Source organism: Pseudonaja textilis, chromosome 6, assembly GCF_049901715.1.
Source record: "Pseudonaja textilis isolate UNSWEBS1 chromosome 6, rPseTex1.2, whole genome shotgun sequence".
Lineage (NCBI taxonomy): Eukaryota > Metazoa > Chordata > Lepidosauria > Squamata > Elapidae > Pseudonaja > Pseudonaja textilis.
In genome coordinates this window covers 44,603,342-44,627,614 of record NC_141995.1, presented here as the reverse complement: position 1 = coordinate 44,627,614, position 24,273 = coordinate 44,603,342, and the positions used below count along the sequence as shown (strand labels likewise).

Below are 24,273 nucleotides of genomic sequence, written 5' to 3'. Positions count from 1 at the left end.
AATAAAGGTTGTAAAATGGAGACAACTCACTTAATGACTGTCGTGCTTAGCAACAGAAATTTTGGGCTCAATTGTGGTAATCAGTCAAGGAACTTGTAATGCCTTGAGCCAAGCAATTCAAAACAAAATGAACAAATACATCCTTAGAATCATTCAATGTCTTTCAGAGTCTATTTCTGCCTTATGCAAACTAAGCCTAATCTCCTCTTGCCTGAAAAGATGTACTGCTAAAACAGCCACGTTCTTCTATCTTTGCAACTTGAAGATGTGTGGACTTCAACTCTCAGAATTTCCCAACCAGCATAAATTGCCTTCCTCTTGCCAATTTTGACCTGGCAGGGAAGAGCTGAACTTTTCTGACACACTCAAGTGCAACCCTAACAAAGAATTGCTAGTTTAGACAGATAATGTAAGTTTCCATGCAATGCTTCTTGTCCTGCCTTTAGGTGCTTTGGAGAATAGGTTGGCTCCTCTTCTTTGTGGCAGCCCCTTAGATATTGCTATCACACCAGTCCTTCATATGTCATTAAACTAGACATATACCGAAATGCCCAATTTGATCTCAGACAAAACCTCTCTACTACTCACAAAGATTAAGGGAAGGAGAGGGAAAGTCCATTTGGACTTACAAGATTCTCCTACTGCAACTTTCTAACAAAAATGGTATTAGCATTCATAACTCTGGTTTCCTAGTCTGGTTTTCCTTGAAGGGCTGATATCGGCATATTTTTATTTTATGGTACAAATATTTTATATCATTCCTGGAATACATATTGTAGAGACAAGTGCAATGAGATTGCTTGCCTTGGAGTTATATTTTTGCCAAATGTAAACCTATACAATCCATCCAATCTCCTTACACCGAATCTATGTAAAGTTTTAAAAGTCTGGCATTTAAAACGTTCTTTGAAAATGAATTTATAAACATAAAATAATTTTCCTCCTATGGTTACATACTGTAAAATTGGCCATGAACTTTAAACAAGTTAGTTTCTTCAGTAAAGTTAACACAAAGTAGATTGCATTGCTCCAATGCTAAAGAAACACTATCCAAGAAATATGTATGTGCATTAACTTCTCTTGCTCTAGTCTTTCTGATGTGTCTGTGCAGCTACCTCAAGATGAGAAGAGTAAGACCTCTGTGAAGTACAACACCAATGAAGATCTGTACAGTGGACTGGTCATCTGATGAAAGTCTGGCAGGCCTGCCTCTGGAGAGAGGACAAATAAGGGGTAGCTTTCATCCTCCACAATGGCGGCACTCCTTTTTCCCTTGTGCCTAAACCATATTTTCTTTTGAGATTTGTGCAATCCACCAAAGGGTACCACTTAACCAAGAGAAAGTATAAAATATGACTAGGAATTGGATATAGAGGCAGATTTCTTACTAGAAATATCATTGATAAAGCTGATAAAGTTTCAAGTGGCACATCATCAGCCTCCATACACCTTGGACAAAATAATTTAAGAAGCATCTATTGCCTTCTGATTGTACCTTATATTTTCTAGAACCCTGATGTAACAAGAGAAATCTGGAAATAGAACAGGCTGCCACTAACATATCATAATGTTCATTTGAATTCACTGAATCTCTTGGCTTGAACTTTAGGCTGGAGAAACCTCATCCATAACTGTGCTAAATGTTTCTCTAGAGTGTCTTATATTAGTTTTCTCTTTTTTTAAAAAAAAGAACTCTAATGCCTATCTTGCCCTTGATATCTTATTATTCCTGCAAGCTCATTTCAGATAAAATTCTGAGCCTCAAGAACAAATTGTCAGTTGTGCCATCCACCAGAGGGGTAGTTTTTAGGACACACTGCAAATTAAAAGGCCATTTTAAACACGTAATGGAAAAGTAAGCCTTTGCCAAGGTTTCTGAATTTGCTCCGATATACTCTGCTAGGTGGATTCCCTTTCAGTCTTCTTTGTTGAATCTTAAGATGCATATCTTAACATGCATGCAACTTGTCACAAATAAAGAGAAAAGAAGTTCCATTGTACTATTATTCACTGGGGGTGGGGATAACATTTGGAAGCCAATATGCAACCATGAGATTCGAATGGTTAGCATTCTTGAGATATTTTGATAGGCATGTCCCAAGGAACCACACTTTAGATCCTTCACATCAACACGGACACCATCTTATAGGCAAGCTTGTCACTAAGTTGTGCACCAACAAAAGTAATTCTTTCAATTTCAATTAAATGCAGCCTCCAGAAAGGAGTTTGTGTGTTTAGCTCTTCAAAGCAGTTTTGTTTAATTAGTACAGCAATGACTTGCTCAGTTTGACAATCATTCACAGTACTGCATGCTTCTCTGGGATGATGATAGATGAATTCATTTTAACAATTCATGGGATTTACTTGAGAGCTTCCATGGAGAGGCAATTGGAATGGGATCATGGAGAATTCAACAGCTTTGCTAGCAAGTCCACCCAGCAAATGCAGCCCAACAGGTTTAAGAGGACCTAAAAGAAAGGAAGATGCCATGATAACCTAATTTGCAATCTCTACACATTACAAATCTGACAGGAAAAATTTGAGATGATACAAATTGAGAATAATCTATTTACAACTTCTGTTCAATGCTGGTTTTTCTTAAAGAAATGTAGGTTGCAATTTAGCAGAGTCCCAACCTTTTCAAATCCAGAGATTTTAATTATAAATTTAAATATGTTCTTTTATTTCTCCTATTGACATCAATTGCAAAACCTGTCTAGATGGCCAAAATTCACTTTTTTCATTGGCAATGTTTATAAAACTGTAAGAAGATGCCAAGAGTAATTGTCACCCATTTATTAATCAAGGTGCATGAATAGGTAGTACAATTCATCTAAAATCACAATCAATTTAAATAAAAACTCTAAATAGTTTGTTTTGTGTTCTGAGTGAACAATGTTGTGTGGGGAGAAATGTAAAAAAACACAAAAAACTAATAAATAATAAAAATAAATAAATAACTAATAACTAATAAAAATGCCCAGAAGCAAGCAAAATTATACTTAGAAGCCAATACAGGTTTGTCAAAAACAGATCATGCCAAACAAATCTTATTTCGTTCTTTGACTAAGTAACCCAATTAGTGGACCACTGATATGCATTAGACATTATATACTTGGATTTCAGTAAGGCATTTGACAAAGTAGACCACAAACTATTTTGTGGTAAGCTAAAAAAATGTGGGATAGACAGCATCATCACCAGATGGATTTGTAACTGGTTGACAAACTTCACTCAATGTGTAGTCTTTTATGGAACTAAATGTCCCACATTTCCTAGTTGTACCACAACTAACCGTAATGCCCTTCTACATATTGACTTTACAGACGATAACATAGAAAAGGCACTACGAAACCTAAAACCATCCCTAGGGCTGAAATGGAAACAGTTGAATTAAAAGGTATTCTAGTCTTAGGTGTGAAATTTATTAAAAGGTTGGAACAGTAATTTGAGCTTAAATATTATTAGTGGTCCAAAAAGTTAACTCCGCATTAATAAAAAGCACAGGATTTTTAAAGGAAATGTATTAGGATTGGTAGACCGCAAAAAACTTGGCTATTTGGGACTTCCGGTTTGAGCTTCTTCGGCAATGGACCAAATTCTGCTATCATGGGTGGTTTCGATCTGTGCTCGCCGCCAGAGCGCCCCGAGCCGGCTGGATTCGGGGCTAAGCCACCCCGTAGAGGTGCTGAAGAGCAGGGAAGACTTCCAGCAGGGTCGAGGAGAGCCACATCTCTTCTCCCCAGCTGGCCATTACTCCCTTTCCTGAACACGGTTGCAGCAGTGGTCAGAAATGGCCAGGAACTCAACTGGACAAGATTGAGCAGGAGGGAAAACAAAGGGGAGAGCTTGACAGACTGGGCTAAGCAGAGTCAACATCTATGCAAGGTACCCTGGAACTAAAAGTATTAAGAGTGTTATTCTTAAAAGATTTTTAAAGCAGCGGAGAAGAGAGGGGAAAAGGAAAAAGATTTTTTTTTCTCATATTGACAGTTACAATCGACTTTGAATGTTAAGAAGAAATTTAAGTAAGAAATTTGTGTTAATTTACTTTGACACTAACAGGCAATTTTAAGCTGAAATTAAAGTGTCAAAGGGAAAATAAAGATTTTCTGGATACTCTAAAACCCTTAAAAGGAAAAAAGTGGAGGAAAAAAAGAAAGGGTAGAACTTGGAAACAACAGAGTGCCACCTGGAAATAAAAGGAATTACCGGTGAAACTTTAAAAAGATTTCCAAAGGATATAATGTAACTGAAACTTTGTTAAAAGATAACAGAGCCCCCGGAAAACAAAAGTGGAAGAAAGAAGAAGCAACACTTTTGGATTACTTTGTGATTTTGGGTGTTAGATTTTTAGTGGTTTGAATTAAAATCAATTGGGTGGTTGTTTAAAAGTGTTTAAAATGGCAGTACTCCTTGAGGAATTAAAAATGGAACTTAAAAAATGAAAGAAGAGTCACAAGAGGGAGGAGGATCCTTTGGCTTCATACTTCAATTCTTAAAATGGAGATTTTGAACTATGACAAACAACAAGAAACGCTTGAAGAAAAGAAGAGCTGGACAAAGAAGCCATCTTTAATGATCAAACAATGCAATGTGAAGTAAAATGGAAAAAGGAGAGAAAAAGAGTTAAAAATTCAAGATTTGAAGAAACAACTAAAAAAATAGTTTGAAAACTAAACGCAACATTAGGAAGAAGCAGAAGAGAGGATTACAGAAGGGAGAAACAGAGAGATGTATGTCTAATTCCTCTTAGCAGACCGCATCATTTCATAGGCCTTATTAACAGCAAACAAAGGATAATTCAAATGTCATTTGATTGTCCTCATTTTAGTATAGTGTTCTCCACCATAGCAATTTTAAGATATATGGACTCCATCATGGTCGGCTGAGAAATTCTGGGATTTGAAGTTCACATATCTTTAATATTACCAAGATAGAGAAACAATGGTGGAGTAGGGTGAGGAAAGGAGACGTTCTTACCTGCCACAGAGATACTTCTGGTGGGCTCCGTGCCTTCCCTACTTCGTCAGAAACTTCCAAAGTTTTGAATTTTTTTAGTAAAAATTTGGTTCTTTGTGCATATTTGCATATACACCTAGGTGTGACTCACATCAGTATCCTTAATGTTTCACACCTCTTACATGTGTGGAATCTGAAAGGAGCCACTGAACCGTGGAAGAGCAATGTGAGTATAAGAACTGGTTCCCTGAACTGCACTTAAAGAACCTCAATCAGAGGTGGTATTCAGCAGTTCTGACCAGTTTTGGAGAACTGGTAGCAGAAATTTTGAGTAGTTCGGAGAACCGGTAGCAGAAATTTTGAGTATCTTGGAATACTACCTCTGACTGGCCCCACTCCCATTTCTTCTCTGCCTCCTGAGTCCCAGCTGATTGGCTGGGTCTTCTTTTGTTGCCCTGTGCAGGAGAACGGAGCTGGAAAGCAGGTTAGTGAGGTGGGGAGGAAATGGGGATTTTGCAGTATCCTTCCCCTGCCATGCCTACCAAACCATGCCACACCCACAGATCCAGTAGTAAATTTTTTTGAATGCCATCCCTGACCTCAATGACATAGAAATAACCAGTTCTTTACTGCCAATTTAGTCATTAACAAATAGAATCAATGTGCTGCTTACCTGGAAAATATCAGCTCTCATAAAGTTAGAGGAAATGACAAAGCCAGCCTGTGAATAAAGCCTACTGTGGCATATTTTTAAAAAAGCTAAAACAACAACAACTAAAAGGAAACATCACAGTCAAAGAGAGGCAAGGGGCTGCTTGCAATGCACAAAACTCCCCCATTCATCTGAAAGGTCGTATTTTATCATATCCATCAAAGAGAAGTTGTTGAATGTTTGGAGTCAAGCAGCTCAGAAGCTCAAATGAGGGCGTCATCAACTTAGAAAAACGACCAAGAAGTTCCATGTCAGTACCAACAAATATGGAGGGTACCAAATCTAGACAGCATACTAAAAAGCAAGAGACATCACCCTGTCAACAAGTGTGTATAGTCAGGGCTATGGTTTTCCCAGTTGCAATGTATGGCTGTGAAATTTGGACCATAAGGAAGGTTGAGTGTCAAAGAATTGAGGCCTTTGAACTATGGTGACGGAAAAGACTCCCGCGAGTTCCTCGGGCTGCAAAAACATCAAGCTTGTCTGGTCAGTCCTAGTAGATTTCAACCCTGACTGTTTAGAAGGCCAGATCCTGAAGATGAAACTCAAAATACTTTGGCCACCATAAGGAAGGACTCACTGGAGAATGCTGAAAATGATTGAGGGCAAAAGAAGGGGATGGCAGAGAATGAGGTGACTGGAGCTACTGAAGCAGTTGGCGTGAGCTTAAATGGACTGGGTGTTGATAGAAGATAGGAAGGCAGGGGCATTGTGAGGGCCAAACCTTTGATTTAGGAACTCTCAATGAAGAAACCTGGTCCAGTTCCAGCCTGTACTCAAAAGGATTTCACTGAGCAACAGTTTAATGCTTCATTTGTATTTTTCTTGGCATAAAAAAACAAGCTAACAATTAAATGCTTACTATAGGTGTCAAGCTAAAAAAACAACAACTCAAAATGGGAGATCACATCCAACGATTAAAAGGCAAGACTTCAATTGCAGAGTTATGGTTCCTGTTTTTATTTTTACTCCTTTTCTGGAAATACCTGTAAGTATCCTAATTTTATGTTGATTTCCAGTGGAACATAACTACTATTTTACTTCTTAAAAAGCAAGAATTTGAGAAACAAAAGATATTATATAGCTATTTCCCCATGCATGTTTGCCTTCTGTAAATTCTCATAGTTTTTAAGTAATTTACATAAAAAATCGTTAGTGAATATTTCAATACATATTTTGCATTTCATTTCATATTTCATATTTTTCATCTCTTACAGTGGCAGAAAATCAGTATTTAATTTTAGATACCTGAAGGTTTTTGAAAAAATCTTTCAATTCAACAAAATACCAAAATCTAACTATTTCAGATCTGAAAGAAAAAAGTTCGAGACCACCTGAAAATTCCTGCTATTTCTTTTGATGAAACAGAATGAGACGGAAAAAGAAATACCAACCAATATGAATGACGTGCATTTGTGTATATATATGTGTAAGGAACGCTATGTTCCTGGTGCAGGTAAAGAGGCAGATATTAGGCATAAGCATTTGCATAATGTAATAGTGTGCCTGAGTAAACAAAGGTGTAAATTCTGCCACAGGTCTAGTCTCACAAAGATGATTTTTTTCCAGTATTAAGTGTATTATATGCTAACTCTTTATTTTCATACTTGTTTCTTAAGTTCTAGCCTTTTACTTTCAAAGATTTACTATGGCTTTCTGTTGTTTGGGTAATCCATAGCCTCGGGTTTTCAAAGAAACTTCACAATCACAGCACAAGAGAGGACAACTGCTGGGTAAAAGCAGCAAGCAGAAAGGTTGGATGGTTATTCATAATGGAGAAATTGAAGAAACAAAATTTTCCTCAAGCTCAGCTTTTGGTTTTATGCTTTTTAAATGAGCTTGGGATGAGTAATACGTTTGTCACATATGGACAGTAATCCAAAGTGATAAAATAAAAATGGATGAAGAATTCTAGAAAATCACTTCAAAGTGGTTGAATCAGCAGTAAAATAGAAATTGTATATATTAATGATCTTTCTTGCCTTCTCCTGTTTTTTTGGATTTCTTAGATTTTTCCTATACATTTTCCCCAAGAACCAATCAAGTCACACACTATCCATGGATCTAGCCATAGATCACACACTATCTTTGGAATAAGAATTTATATGTAGGTATACAGGTAGTCCTTAATTTATGACCAGTCGCTAAGCAACCATTCAAATTACAAATGATCTACCTGGGGGCTACTTATGACCTGAATTTGAAGTTCCGATAGTCAGCCTCCTCCAGGGTCACATGACCAAACTTTGGGCAATCAGCAACCAGGCTGCACTTATGGCTGTTACCTGCTGCTATGTGACCTGGGTTTTATGAGTTTTGCTGAAAGCTGGCATTTACTTGTTTTTTTGGCAAAAACAGAGTGTTCGCTTAACCATAATAAACTTCATGATGGATATGTTCCATTTCTTTATAAGTCAAGGACTACTTATATTTCTAAATTACATCTGCTGCAGAACTACTGCTACTGCTCTCCAGCAGATATCTGGGCTAGAAAACTGGAGGACAGTGGAGTAAATGGTTCTAAACTAGCAGGTCTTTTAACTAGGCTTCCAAAGCAGTATAATAAATATTGACAAAAAATTGATGTCAGGTGGCCTAATATAAACTCAGGAGAAACTAGGTAAAAAAAATGATGCCTGTACCTCATAGAACTATTTCGTTTTATGTCCATAACTATAGGGCAGTCATTCTTTTTCAGAAAAACAGATTCTTACTAAGGTTGCAATCAGTACTGTACATTGTGAATTCATTTCATTTATTCTCCAATGAAAACCTCATCCCAGAAGGTACATTGGTGAATCATACCCTGATCATAAAGTTAAATTTTATACTTCTCTGCTAAACACTTAGTAGAGAGCAACAGTAAGCCCTCAAGACTTGGCAGCTGTAAAAACCTGGAAATACAAATGATGTCATAGAAGACATACTGAAAGAGGTCATGAAGCTGAGAACTAGAGAGGGTGCTGGAAGACAGGAAATCTAATTGGACTTGCCACCAGTGATTTAGGGCCACTCTTAAATTACCCTTTGTAATTTACAAGAAATTTTGGAAAAATAGTTTTGGAGGGCAGAAGATTATAAAACTCCTACAGAATATAAACACTGCAGTGCCTCATGTAATGAAGAATTGGTTTGCAATGGTTATGGGGACTTTCTTAAAAAGAATGATATAGGAACAAGGTCATTCTGTCCTTCATTGGAAGCTCCAACTGCAGCTATAGTGTTGCTCTTTAAATTACAAGTTATATAGATGTTTAGAGGGAAAGAGAGATGTAGCATCAGTGACTCAATGCTGAAAGTGAGCACTGTTATGCTTGGTTCAAGATCCACTTTTCTTCTGCAGGGCAGGAGAGGCTGTTCTGACAGCACATTCAAGCTGGTGTCTCTCCTTTTGCGTCTTTTCCCAGTGCAAAAGGTTCAAGGATACTGGATAGGAAACCAGCTGAAATCCAGAGATTTCTTATTACACAGTTAACTGTTTCACTGAACTCAGTGGAGCTTTCTTATGATCTGCCATGTACAAGGTCCATCTTATTTAAGATGCAGTGATATTCTAAGTTGCTAATAAAAAAAGGGGGGGCTTATGTCTGTGGTTGTTAATCCCTGGAAGCAAAAATATGTGAAAAACAGAAGTATTTCTGAGAAATAATCTACCTGTGGATACTACATGGACGAATGAACTCACTTGCTTGAAATACATATGGAAAATTTGGTAAGAGGATTCCATATGGTAATACCTGACGTATCTTATTTGGACTACATTCTTATGGTTACATTCATGCAATTGCTTACACTTGTGATTGAAGAATCCATTGTGCAGGCTGCCCTGAAGTGTGGGCATTTCCTCATTATTTGTTGGAAGAGGAAAAAGAACTGTTAATAGTGCAGCTACAACTACAACAGCTTTGAAAGAAAATGAATGCAGGGTTATCATGGTTTTGGAATTGTCCACTGAGTGTTGGTATATTTTCTGTAAATGCTCATGTACTGGAAACTTTGAACAACAGAGAAAACAACGTAACAAAAATCTAAAGTAAACAATGAAAAACTATGAAAAAGTTATCAGGGTTTGTTTGTTTTAAAGATACATGACTATTAGAGGATTGTGCACTGCTAGCACTCAAGTCTCCCAAAGTTGCAAGATCTAAACCTCTGGGAGAGCAAATATGAAGCATTGCCAAGCCATATTGTATTAAACTACTTTTTTATCAGTTTTAAGAGGTGCTTTCTTTGACAGCTGTGAAGCCTAAATTGGCCAGGTCACTCGTTTCTCCTTTCATTTTAAAGTATATAAGCAGCAGAATGGGCCTCTGCTGGTCTCTTATCCCCCTCACTTCCTTTTGCTGAAGTGAGGGAACAAGCTATCCAATGGGGCCAAGACAGAGCTGGAATCCTGTTGAAACTTCAGGGATATCAGTGAAAGAGATACCATCTCTGGGTGGCAATCTAACAATCCTATCCTTGAAAAAAGTAGAGACAGTCATAAGAGAGCTCTTTGTACACATCAGAAATAAATCCATGGGCATTCTATGTTCTGACAGGAGATCCTGAATTGGATTTGAATATAAGTTATTTGAAGTCCAAACTGAAATACCCCTCTCCTCCTCTAACAACCCTGTATGCTTAAACAATAGTGCTGCTCTTCTGAAAAGAAAAAAAGGCAATCAACTCCAAACAGCAGCAATTCCCAATCTTTGCAGCTTTGCCGACCAGCTTGGGTGGGTGGGGTGGGGGGGTGAAGAGAGGAGAACTGGGCCATGCAAATGGCAGGCCAGTGTGCACGCAAACACATGCAGCTATTGCGTGAATGGCAGGCCACTGCGCCTGTGCCACAGCGGGCTGGAGTGCAAACAGCGCAAACTTGTGCAAACAGCGGGCTGAAGTGCACATGTACAAGTGCCTGCCATTTGGGCAAGTTGAGCTACACGTGCACGCATACATGCACTCCAGCCAGCCTGTTGCGGGGTCCTATTCCAAATGGGCCACGGCCCGGTAGTGGGCCATGGCCCAGAGGTTGGGGACCCCGCCATACTTTTCTTCCATTTCTGGAAGGCAAAAGCAACCTGATGTTTTGCATGTTGTTTTATATTGTTTTAGTTAACAGCATCATTAAGTGAAACACGGGACAGAACATTCTACTTTCTATTTAATCATTACTAGATGCATATTTTATTGCCAAACAACTAATCCTTTCCCCAATTCAGTAAGCCGCCTTGAGTCGCCATGGGTGAATAGATGGCAATATAAATTAAATAAATAAATTCGGCATAATGTAGTGTTTTCAAAGTTTGCTCTTCATATTTTTTTTAATGAACTTCCATCCCCATCTACACATATCACATTTTTGAAAGCCTATTCTTTTTCCAATAAAAGCAGTCAGTGTGGCACTTAGCCTACTTTTTTTCCTCTTTAAATTATGGGCCAAAAATATAAGGAATATGCAATTCAATAAGGAATGTTTCAGCCTTGTAGTATTCTTTCCCTGATCAGCAGAATTGAGAACTTGGTAATACATTAACGATTATTATGAATTAAATAAAAACATTTTGCTGACTACTGGAATAATCAATTGTCTCCCAGACAATTGAGGCAGAAAAGCAGCCTACTCTACCCCCTCTAATAACTCTTTGGGGTGAATGACACTCATTCAGATGTATTAAACTTTTCTGGCATAACTTTTCTGGACTCTATTCAGAATGCAGTATTCATAAAAATGAACAGAAAATCTTTTGAAAATACTATTTAAACTTTGTGATCAGCAATGGGAAGTTTAATTATTGCCCTGTTTTTAAAAAATCTATTTTCCTACATTTAGCTTTTTCTTGAATTATTTCACATGCATGTAAAGTTAATAGAATTTTGTTGAGGGATGAGAGGGAGATGAAAGAAACTTACCCAGGTGGTATTTTGGATAACAGTTTGATATTTGACCAGTACTACACAACCGCTTCTTATTCCTTTTTCTTCTGTTCAACTCCGTAAAATTGCATTGTGTCTTCTTCCGCTTCTTCATTTTTTTAGGGGTCTCCATTGGGCCGTCCTCAAAAGCGACACGTTTGCCTGACTTCTTGACTTCAGTGAGCAAGCTGGAATGCCTGTTTCTGTTAGAAGCTCCTTGCTTCCTTTCACCATTATTAGCCGTGCTCTGCTGAGCAGAGGTAGACCTCAAAGGATATTCAATTTTTTCTGGGCAGTAGATGTGGCTGCTGCAATGTTCCATAGATTCTGAAGTACAGACTGCAAAGTTCTTATTAAACGCATGTTGTTTATCCACTGGATTAATTTTCTTCAAAAATATTCGACAATCCTTAAAAGTTTGCCCTCTCCATGCACTTTCATTACATTCATTTGGGCTATGTACTTGCTCAATACTTTGCTGATTGCTGTACATGGAGTTACTACTTGGCCTACAGTTTGAGACTGAACCATACTTGGTACTGAGGTCAGACAATTGTGCATCTTGTTGAATAAACTCATCTCTGATTTCATTTCCAGCTGCTGAAGTGATTCTGTAAGATTCCAACAAAGTTGTTGGTTGAGTTTCTACTAGGTCATTCTCAAGGCTTGTACATATTTTGTTAAGTTTTCTTCTTGCATTAGTCAAACACTGACTTTGGCAGTAGAATCTCAAGTTTTTCTTTTTTGATTTCCAGTCAGATGTTCCATGATTATACAGTTTTTTCACTTGTCGCCATCGATCATGTTGCAAGTTCTCAAATTTAGTTCTCAATTTAGCTAAGGTAAAGCTATGCTCCCTGTTTAAGACTTGAGATCTGACAATTTTATGTAGAAGCTGCAACTTTCCTGTTGATTTTGAAGGTGTGGACAGTGCAAATTTTTTAAAGTGCTTTCTCAAAGGACTAGCATTACAATCATATTGTCTTGTTCCAATTTTGAATTGCCTTGTATTAATTACTTCAAAAGGATTACGAGCATTTGCTTTTCTGACTAGTGATAGTGATTGTGTTTCTGTTGTTTGCATAAACCATGCACATAGATCATCTATACTGCATTTTTTCTGGAAAAGCATTCTTATAGGTGAATTTTCCAGTTCCAAAATGCAGGAGTCCAAAGGATTTGATACTTCAATGCTATTATCCTGTTCAATATGACATGTTCCATTATATGGCCATTTCTTATATTCTTCGCCATTCACATGCAACCAAGTCTTAGTTATCTGATCATATCTACTGTTTAGTTCTTTTAACAAAGAATCATTAGAAATAGAAGGATCCCACCATCTAAGGGAATTGGATGAAATTATGGGATCCAAAGTAATTTCACCTATGGATCTGGATTTACTATTCTCAGAACTACTTTTTGCATTGTCTGCCGTTGCACTAATTGAGGTATATTTGGGTGGCATTTTTGAATGCTTTACTTTGTGATCTTTACCATTTTTCAAGCGGAGTTTACATGGTTTATGCAAAAAGGCACGTTTACAAGAAAAAGAGCTCGAAGATGCTAATGAATGTACAAAAGGCAATGATGGTCTTCTAAGAGTGTGTCTCAAATGAGTTTCAGACCTTTTTGAAGCAATGATAATCTTGGGTGAAAATTTCCCTGCTTCATCATTGCAAAGGCTTTTAAAATCATCTCTTGTATTGCATTGCTTAGCATCCTTCTTATATGGTTCATTTCTTTCTGACACAGCTTCTTGTTCTAAGGGAGGCAGGCAGCTGTTGATACACACTTTTCTTTCCTGAGATGAAATCTGATTAACAGTCACTGATATGCCAGATATTTTAACTTTTGCTGGCCTACCAGGTTTTCTAATTATATTTAAAGGCTTTTGGTTTGGTCTGATATTGCTGCAATGGGATGGTAGCACAGGAATGCTTTCTAGTGGTCTAACGTCCTCATAGCCACATGTAGAGGTCTTTTCTGTTGTAGAATATTGCATAATTTTAATTTTTGGCAAATTGTTCCTGGCATCTGAGCCCACTGTTATTTGATCAGGGTCGCATACAACACTGCAGTAGCTGTGAGGTCCTGGTGCAGTTTTAACTATATTTAGGTTACCTTCTGAAACACATCTTTTAATCCTTCGAGACCTTCCAAAAACAACAGTCACTGTAATATTTTTGTAAATGTTCTCTTCCTCTAGGCATTCCATGTTAGAGTTGGTATTTTTTGCAACACCAATGGAGTTCTTCCTATGACTATCATTATTATTCACATCAGCTTTTGGCTTGGGAGGTCGTCCAATTGGACGCTTAATTTGTTTTACAACCTGAGGACCAATTTTTTTGGGTCTCCCAGGTTTTCTTTTCAAGGGGGATCCAATGTTTTTCTCCATATGTTCTTCCTTAGGCTTAGGGTTGGTTTCAGTGGCAACTGTTGTAGGAAAACTAGTTCTCATTTTATTTTTATCTGTATTTTCATTATAGCTGCATTTATCAATAGGTGCTTTTTCATCAGAATCCTTTGCCTCCAACTGTTTTGCCAACAGCTTATTTGTTTTCTCCTGAAGAGAATAAAGATCTATGTTTAATTTGGATGAATCATTTACAGAGGTTAGTGTGTACTTGACTCCTTCACTGCTATTAATCTTGGAAAGGAACATAAGTTTTATAGGGCTAGTATAATTCAATGTTGATGAATTATGCCCCAAATGAGAATTTTCTTGAGATTCCTCCTTGTTTAAGGTCAACATGTTTGAATCTAAAACTGAGGGTTTCAAAAGTCTTTCACATTCTTCTTCACAAGATACATTTTCATTTTTTGGCACACAATCATTTTTGTTGCTATTTCTACCTGGTAAATGACTCTGTGATAACACATATTGTCCCTTAGTTCCAGTTTCACTCATGCTAATAAGGCCACTATTAGATTTATTGCTGGCATCAAAATTTTGGTCTTTCATTCTGCCCAATATTTTATAACCATTATGCATGGGCTGTGTGGCCTTTTGAGCCATATTTATTGTATCTTCCAAACGCTTTACAACAACATGTAGATTGGTTTTCTGCATAATCTTATTTATATTTTCATTGCTACATGACTTAGCTTGAAAATCTTTGAGAATTTTATCCCCTTCTATGCTAGTTGATTTTGATTTTATGTTTTTCCTCAATAAAAAATTGTTTGCTACATACAAAGAGCACCATCTAGGAGAGAAAATATTATGTCTGGTCCTCTCCAGGCCTCTATCATAATCTCCTTTCACACCAGCTGGATCCACATGTAGTTCAATTCCATACTGTGTTTTAGCCAAAACTGTTTGAGAGGTTGTAGAACCATTTGCTGAAAATGTTACAAAATCAGAATTGGTTTCTGAGTTAATGAGAGGTAGTTCTATCGTTTCTTCTTGACCTAGTGACAAAAGCTTCAACTTAGAAGAAAATGTCCCATCTTTATTTTCATAGCCTTGTAAATCAAACTGTTTTAATGTATTGTATTTGTCATTTTTTGTATATTTTTTAACTTTTCTCTGTGAATTTGCCTTCTTTCTTAAGAAAGTTTCATCAAGGCTAGACAACTCTCTTTTGATTTGCAAAGGCTTTCGCCTAAATAGACATGAATTGGGAGAACTATGCATTGCAAACAAAGTTTCTTGTTGTTTACGAAATCTTGTTTGGGTATTTTCCACTTGCTTATCATGTTGATTCAGTAATTCTGTAAAATTATAATCACTGGGCTTAGCATCATGTAAGAGAGATGTAATGACGTTCCGTAATTTAGAATTGGCGTCTGTTCTCCCATCACTCTTAGGTAATTTTGCCAATATTTCTGTATCAGTAGTTTCTATTGATTTCAACTTCTCATTGATTCGATCCATTAAATCCTGAAACATATCAGCATTTGCAATCTTTTCAAGCTTATCAGAAATTGTAAGGCTATTTTCTTGATTCACACTTACAATGCCTTCCTGCAAGTTACTGGGCACTTCTGCAAGAGATGTTTGATCTTTCTCCTTGTGTTCAGTGGGAAACAGTGAGGGAGGCTGGTTACAGTTTTTTTCAGATCTGTTATCTTCAGCCAATTCCTTCAGAGAATTGCATTCATCAGCTTCCACAGGACACAATGAAGGTGGTGAAAGGCTGCGGACTTGGCTACCCCTATTAATTTTTTGCCCTCTTGAAAAGAGGTACTTATACAACTCTGCCCGGGTAGAATGGATCTTACACAGTTGTAGCTGTTTGGAACAGCACCCATGAGAATGGCAAAGCAAAGCATTTTCTTTGTTCATCACTGTGTTAACAAAGCCAGGAGCCATTGAGTGGCATGTCAAGTAATCCTTATTTGGTCTTACATTTTGTGAATGGCACCTTTTCATCAGCATGTTGTCATCACAACTGAAGCCTGGAATATGAACCTCATTTTCCTCTCTCTCAGAATATTTAGGGTAAGGCAGTTGACTACTGCAACCTGAATAACATGATCCTTGGGTGAAAAATTTCAACATGGCTAAAGTCTGATGCCAATGATATGAGCATAAGGAAGCCAACACCTTGTTTAGAGTAGAGTTTCCTCTTTCCAATTTAGTTGTTTCCTCTAGTTTTGCACCAGCAGCTGTACTTGAACTGAAAACATAAAGCAGATCGAAACAAAAAGTAAATTACAATTAAATATGGAACACATGATAAAACCTAATGAAAATATGGTATCATTCAAAGCTTATAAAATGTTATACTTATAAAAATGTTACACTTCCACTCAATCCATTTTGTAAACACGTTGTAAAGGAAAAGAGGAAAAAAGCTTAATAAAAAAGTTTAGCAAGATATTTTTCTATGTAATGCATTCAGTAGCATCTTGTTTACTATTGCAAGAGCAATTAAAGAAGGTTTTTTTTAATTCAACAAACTATTTAAATAAAGAAATTATGGTTTGGTCCTAACTATATTTTAATCATACACAAATTATATTGAAATCAACAAAGACACAGATGTCTTCTATATAAATTCCACTTTAAAATAAGAAATCCCATGTATCTTAAAAGTACATTTTGGGCTATACGTATACCCAGCATGGAGGTGACACCATATGTACAAGGCACTATTTTTGTACTTGTGTCATATTTATGGAGGAGACTGACAGTTTGTTGAGTAGCCCCTTATTTTTAATAATAATATTTAAGATTAGGGAGGAGTACATATACAAATCAAATGTCATTTTGAAGCTTTTCTATAAAGGTCCAATAGAATAAAAACCAATTCCTTTTTATGAATTTATTTTAGAGGGCAAGTATACTAAGCAAATTAGTATATTTAATTCTCTTATTACATTAATGAAAATAAAAATGTGCTTAACTTGATCTACCTTTGTGTTTAACTTGATCAATTTCTTTTGAATTGAAAGCAAGCTATCTTCTCAGAGAATCATTTCTTTTTAAGTCTTTGCCACAAATTTATTTCCTTGCCTTTCTTTTGTTGTATATAATTGGAATTTAACCCAAGTGTACTTCCTAGGACCTTGAGGGACAAGCTGAACAAACTGCAATATATAATGTATACTTTTCTTGTAAACTAAACTATATACAGAGTTCTATTTTATTGTTTATTATAGTGGCTTTCAGATAGAAGATATATATTTATCTGTATATATTTTAGTTTACAAAACATATATACACACAGTAATTACACACACACACACACACACACACACTACGTGTATAAAATATGTCTCTAGAAGTAAATCAATGAAGTTAGATATAACTAAGAATTGGCCTATATCACCTACTGCTTGAAATATTCCAACTACAAAATATTAAAAATTGTTACTACTTACCAAGTCATTAATTCAAACTGAAAAGTTAATTGTTCACAACAAAAAGTAAATACTGATTTAAGGGGGGAAATTGCATAATGCAGCCTCAAATATTAATGTCTATCAATACTTTTGAATGTAGAAATATACAATTCTGTTTCAGAAAAGTAATGTATTTCAAACAGATCACCAAACTCTGAACATGACACACTATCCCAGCAATAAAGTGAAATCTACTCCAAAATTACAACCATATGATAGTAATATACCAGGTTTCCTGTCTAGCCAGTTTAAAAAATAATAGTTTTGATTCCTGCCTTTCTGAAGAAACCAAGTAATAGGATGCAACATCAATAACATATCTTTGGAAATCCATGAAAAATCATATTAAATATCATTATCTCCAGCTAAATTATCTCATGCTTCTACCCATTAGGTTGACACGTCACTGCTAATCTGAGAATTCAATAGGCTTTTAAATGGCTGAATGATATGATCTTTCAAAGGGCGACTCCATCTACAAAGTATGGAAGTTTCTTTGTAATGAAAGTACTGATTATTGAGAGTTTTGCAAAGCATGGCTGATGAAACTATTTAGTAAATATACTGTAGGCCAAAATGATAAATCTTGCTCTTAACTCTGCATATATAATTACACGTATGTTTAGCCCTGTTCACAGAGTATGCAAGCATTTAGTATGTAAAGTGATATCTCTTGTATCTCTTCAGTAATCGGTCCCTTCACATTCTTTATTAAGGTTTACTTGCTGTTCCTCAGTGCACACATTTAATAGACATGCATATACTATGGTATACATGTACCAAAAATTCAAACTTTGTAATCATTTCCTCTTCTATATGATAATAGAAAAATTGTAAAGTTACTAAACAGAATGTGTTTATTAATATATTTTGTACCATAAAAGTCACACAATTCTGAAGTCCTGGAAACTGAGGCTCATTTGAACTATACAGTCTGCAAATGAAAATTGATGAACATAATTTAGTTATAATGCTACAATTCAATTCCTTAAATTTAACAAACCAAGGGCACAATCATTAGATCTTACTGCACAAAGAAACACAGGATGTGGAAGTGCACAAGAGCAGCACTTTATCTATTAAGTATCTTTCCTGGTATTTAATGTGCCTGCTTTATGGTTCAGTCTGCACTGCCGTTTTACCAATAAAATTAGGCCCATAGAGTAAATCAAATAAGCCAACACGAAGCATTTTTCTTTTACTGAATGACCAATCAATCACACATCAGTGTTGTAAATTTATGTGCAAAAGCATTGAAGTGCTTTACTAAAAATTACAACATAGAAACACATTAACAAATTCATACAATTCAGATCTGGAAATATAACAACACAAAGAGGAAACAGAATTACAGTACATGTACAACACAAGACAAATACATGGAATTCATTAGAAAATATTGTAATAAATAATTCATGAATTATAGTGCAATTGATTTATGCATAAATAGAACTAATTGCCTAGATATCAGTTATTAACAAAATCTGTCAAAAATCAAGGCAGCCACAGAGTTTTACTAAATTACTGCAACAATGAAAATACTGCAATTTAAAACAAAAACAAAACACAAATACAAGTATTTGTACTGTAAACAACTAAAAAAATCAGTCTCACTAAAGTTTTTATACAATTTAATTTAATATAAAATAGTCATTAGCTACCAGAAATGGTTTAATTTATTGAGCAGTAGTTCTAAAAACAGAGGCACTGTTTTTTTTCTTTTTAATATAAAATACTTGAGAAACATTCAAATAAGTAGAAAGCAAGAAGGCCTGCTTTCATCTTCATTTAAAAGTCTACTGAAATATGAATTTTCAGAAACTTGTCAATTTCTAAGTAGTGACTGGTAACTGAATTTGAAAAGTAGTTTAAAATTATAATTTAAATAGCCTTTTGAATTGGGGCGGATGAGGGGGAAGTTTATGTATTTCCCTGCCTTTCCTCAGTTGTATAATCAAAGGTTCAGCCTATTCATTAGAAATAATTAACATTTCTTTTTAAAACTTACAGGTTGGATATTATCTACAAACTATCAAAAAATATTTTAATATACTATTTCTGGCCAAAAATAAATACAAGTACGAAAATGCTGAAAATTAATTATAACATTACATATAAAACTACCACCGTTAAAGTCAATAGCAAAATGATCCCTGATTTTATGAATCCTGTTACTTTTTGGTCAGGCCACCATTTAAATGATATTAAAAGAGTACTGCAATTTGTCTTTGATATAGACATGAATTAAATATTGTCTAAAACATTTAAAAAACAAGCTGGGAAGAAACAAGTCCCAGTTTTGAATGGGTATATTCTTCCTCCTTCCCTGCTCGTCCTATCCTTATCTCATAACCTTCAGGAAGTGGGAAGTAAGGAGATGTAACAGGAGGTTGGATGTAAAAACTTTATATCCGAAGTTTACATATCAAGCAATGAACCATAGGTCCTAGCAGTCCTCCAAATAAACCTGAAATCTTGTTTTCTATTGGGGAAATATATTATTAATGAATAATCTTAATCCTGATGAACATATGGCTTTAGTTCTTTAAAATTAAGGATGACCTTGAGAAATGTTAATCTCAACTGGGTGAGACTTTTAATTTTTTAGCATGTTTCCCATGCAATTGAGCTGAAGAAAATTCAGCACAGATCATGTAATTCCCAATGAACTGATTACATGGTTGTGTTGCTTTCATTTCTAAGTAACCCCCAATTTATTAGGGGTCAAATCCCTTCCCAGTTCTGAAATTACCAAGTTGAATGACATCTTCAAAAGTATCAAATGTGAACATACTATAGACAGTACATTTCACAGAATTTAAAGAATGACCTCTTGTATTGTCAGTTAAACACATTCAGTCATCCATATATGGGAAAAAGAACAATTTTGAAATATTAAAATCTAGTTTTTTCTATGAAAAATTGATGTCATCATTCATAAGTAGAAATGATAGGAAACAATACAGCTATGTAATATATATAATCAAATTAGTATGGTCCTTCTAGTAAGCAATTGCTTACCCATAGTGAAACTGCTATAGAGCTCCAGAAAAATGTATTCCTCCCTAACTAAAGATGCATTGAGGCATATGATTGATCGATCTATCGATCACTCAGTAACTGAAAGTTTTTTTTAATTTTCTCCCACCCTGATAGATATTTGATAAAGATAACACAAATGCCAGAGCTTATATAATTTCAGTAAGTAGTGCAATTGCCTAGGAATACAACAAAAGCATGCAAACCTTTTAATCCCCTTGAAGCTCAGAAGTCTGTTAGCACATTTATAAGTGAGCGCATTTCGTTCTGAACCCTACTTGATTTTCTCTGTGAGAAGGATCATTTCCAATTATGAGTTTTCTGAAGACCATTCAAAAACTGTAATATAAAGAACTGTCCTCTGAAGTGTGTGTGTGAGTGTGTGTATAATCTCCATCTCAGAGGACAGTTCTTATATTATCAAATAAATAAAATGAAATGCCCAGCTTCCAAATAGTAAATATACAAAGAATTTCTAGTACTGAAAGTTCAAAACAGTTTTAACTGTTTTTTAAATCGGTAATTCTATCAAGACCCTGAACTGCAAGATTTGGTTATTAGCAAAATGATGATGTATCGGCCCACCAAAATGAAAACCTGATATTCATTTTGATAAACTGAAAAAGGTTTGAAATGTCACAGCAACGAAACGTTACTGTTATCGTGAGGTTTTTCAGTAGGAGTGTTAAACAATCCTTAAATAAATGTAAGTAGGCATAAAACCAACTACCAGCACACTTAAATCAATATAACAATTTTCAAGCTCATTCTATGCACATTATGAAACATGCTCTAATATGCACTCCAACTTTTCTCTCAACCCTTGTAAGTTAGCTTATTTTCCATACTAAAGGAAAACGATTTTATGTATGCCTTTAGTATTCCATCTCATTTCATAGTTATTCTATAGCTACAACTAAATTTGTCAGCTTTCACAAGCATATATTTTGTAAACACCAATTTCTTGCTAAACCAACAATAACATTTTAATAATCCAGTTTTCTTGCTAACACGTTTTAAAAATGAAATATTTACTTTATATCCAATGTTACACTCTAATGTACTTCCTTTTCCATTGTCTGGTTTTAACTAATACTTCATATCAGTTTCCACAGTAAGAAAGTAGAACTGTCCTCTTCCCTTGATTTGCTTATTTTCAGTTCTGAGCAACATTCTGAAAATATTTTGAGAGGATAAATGCCCTAAAAGCACAAATCATGTATTTCCTTAATAGGATGGATTACTGAGCTAGGGTCAATCTTCACCAGTAAAAAATAATATTTCACATGACAAATAGAAGATGTTCCCAACATTTTATGCTGACAACTAAATAAAACCTGAATCCTTTTCACTTATTTGTACAAGGATTATATTAAATACAAAGTATCACAATTGTGATCAATTCTATCATATTGTCCACAGTGAAAACCCTGAATAAAATTTCTTTAAAAAGGCATGTATGTGGTTTCTGAACTGCAACATTTCATTTCTTCTAAGTGAACATTTGTTTCTCCCGCATATATGCTTACACCTGCACACGCACACACACACGTACACACTCACACACATGTATACACACACACACACGCACGCACACATACACACACAAAAAAAAACCCCACAGAATTTCTAACAAATTAAACTACATAGGCTTGCTGCTGTTTTTGCAGGTGCCAGTCCCTGAATCAGTGATATTAAACATCCCAGTGTCTGGTAATCGGAGCTTCTTCTTCGGAGGTGTTTTCAGAGTTCCAGATCTCTCTTTAACTTTGTATTCTAAAGTGCTGTGAGGTACCCCATAGATCCCTTGTGCTTTGGAAACACTCATTTTCCCGCTCATTACCATTGCAATAGCTTCCTCCATTATTTCATGATCATATTGCCGGTAGCGACCACGTTTTTTCCTTGGTTGTTTATTATCCTTACGATCTAAGCCATCTTCTGTGGATTCGGAGGTGCCATCAACAATGCCGTTCTTAGTATTAAGACACAAAGGAGAGAGGTCCCCATGCAGAAAATAAGTGTCCAGATTTGAAGGAGTTACAGATGCAGAACATTCCACTTTGCTCTGTTTGGGGAATATAGTTTTCAATTTTTGAAGAGCGGATCCTTCTAAGACTGATGAGGTTTTGGAAACATGGTACATGACATCCAGAAGTCCAGCATTTTCATGCTGTTTGGGAACAGCACTGATCCTCAGCTGAGGAATTTTTAATTGCACAGCTGGAGCTGACATTTCAAATTGTACACTTTCATTTTTTTCTTTAAACTGAGTGACCATTCTTTGCAAAGTTAACTGGTGGAGGTAATTGGAAGCTGTTGGGAATCTTAATTCTGAGGTTTCAAGTAGACTAAGTTTATTTTTTTCTGTGCGCTCTGCTTGAGCTTTTGCCCACAAGGCTACTTTTTGCAGCACAGCACAGGGCTCTGAACTGTCCTTGTAAGAACAGATGTCCTTGAAATCTCGAATTTTGTTTTTAAAGAGTGCAGGGTTTCCTGCTGGTAAGGCTTCTAAGTGGAGAAGTAAAGTTTTTTGAGGTATGCCATAAAGGATGCCTGCTTTATTAATGTCCAGTGCTCCGGACTGAATGTCTTTCAAGGCTTTTGAGAGCAAACCATCTGCAAACTCAGCACTTCTTTCCACAAAGTCCTCTCTGTTTCTGTGGAGTCTCCTGGATGGATGGAATGAAACGATGGTGAACTGATGCATGAGAGACTCTCACACAGCTATGGAAGGGAAGGGTCCACTCCTTTATTATACTCCTTGCTTAGGTAACATCACTGCTTCTGACACTTTTTAAGGCTTTGAGTTGTGGTAGCTATTGATTACCATAGCAAAAGTTAGAGTTCTGGTAGGACCATGTGAGAAAATGATAGCCCAGCTTCTAGAGCAGCCCTTCCAAGAACTTTAAATCCTAGCTCAGGATTTGGTAACTTTGCCATCTGTTTTCAATTCCCTTTTGACAGATGCTTGCAGAGTAACACTTAAAACTTCTCTTTTCACAATCTAACATCCACTGAATGTCCCCATCCTCAAGGAGTTTTGTTAGTAGAAACGTGACGTTACCGCTAAACAAGTAATAAAAGAGTCAACCCCCTTATAGAAACGTTGTTTATAACTATTAAAAAGAACCTTAACAAATCCAGTTTTTGTAAAAATGCAATTAAAAGTCCTAAATAATGCTTCTAATTTATAGTAAAGTTAGAAATGTGTGTGACTAGTAGGGGGACAGGGAGATAGAAAGAAAGATACGTAATGCAAGCAGTTTTTCTGGGTTTTTTCTCTCCAAAGGAATAATTCTATTATACAAATGATAAGTGACTGTTATGACTGGAAAGATGCCAGAATTCTAACATGTTACTTCAATGTAATTTCAGTAAATATTTATTACAGCAGCATATTAACCATTCATAAATGGTATCTCAGTAGCATGACATCACATACCATAGTAAAATAAAAAAGCTAGAGCACTCTCTTTTTGGGATACTAAAATTGTAGCTCCTTTAATTTTCTTCTAACATCCAAAAACTATTAAAATGTAAAATATTTTTCTTTTTTCCAATGGTAAAGGTTTAATATCAAATAGATTTGATTCTATTACTTAGTTTTCTAATTGCATTATGTACATAAGCATTTTTTTTTTAGGGACATGAACTAAAGTTTGGTGATTGTTCTGATAACTTTTCTTTAACAGAAAAAAGTGAAAAACACAAAATGAATTATATGAGTTATACACAAACATAGAATTATGAGTGAAACCCTGGCATAAGCAAAGAAGAAGAGTGTGTCAACATACATTTTATAC

General features: G+C 35.8%; 1 protein-coding gene across 4 annotated transcripts in view; it reads right to left on the bottom strand.

Annotated features, from left to right (window-relative positions):
• Positions 1–901: 901 nt before the first annotated feature.
• The window catches only part of LCORL (ligand dependent nuclear receptor corepressor like), an 82,007-nt gene continuing 58,635 nt past the window's right edge, over positions 902–24,273 (bottom strand). For 2 of the 4 annotated variants that reach the window (XM_026699727.2, XM_087936452.1), the window contains exons 7-8: positions 11,570–16,200; positions 902–2,468 (exon numbers count right to left, since the gene is read on the bottom strand). In XM_026699727.2, coding sequence (XP_026555512.2) covers positions 2,344–2,468; positions 11,570–16,200 — 4,756 coding nt within the window. In that variant the 3' untranslated portion in view covers positions 902–2,343. Of the gene's footprint in view, positions 2,469–11,569; positions 16,201–18,618; positions 23,140–24,273 lie in introns of those variants that run through there. The other 2 variants (XM_026699730.2, XM_087936453.1) reach the window with 1 other exon arrangement.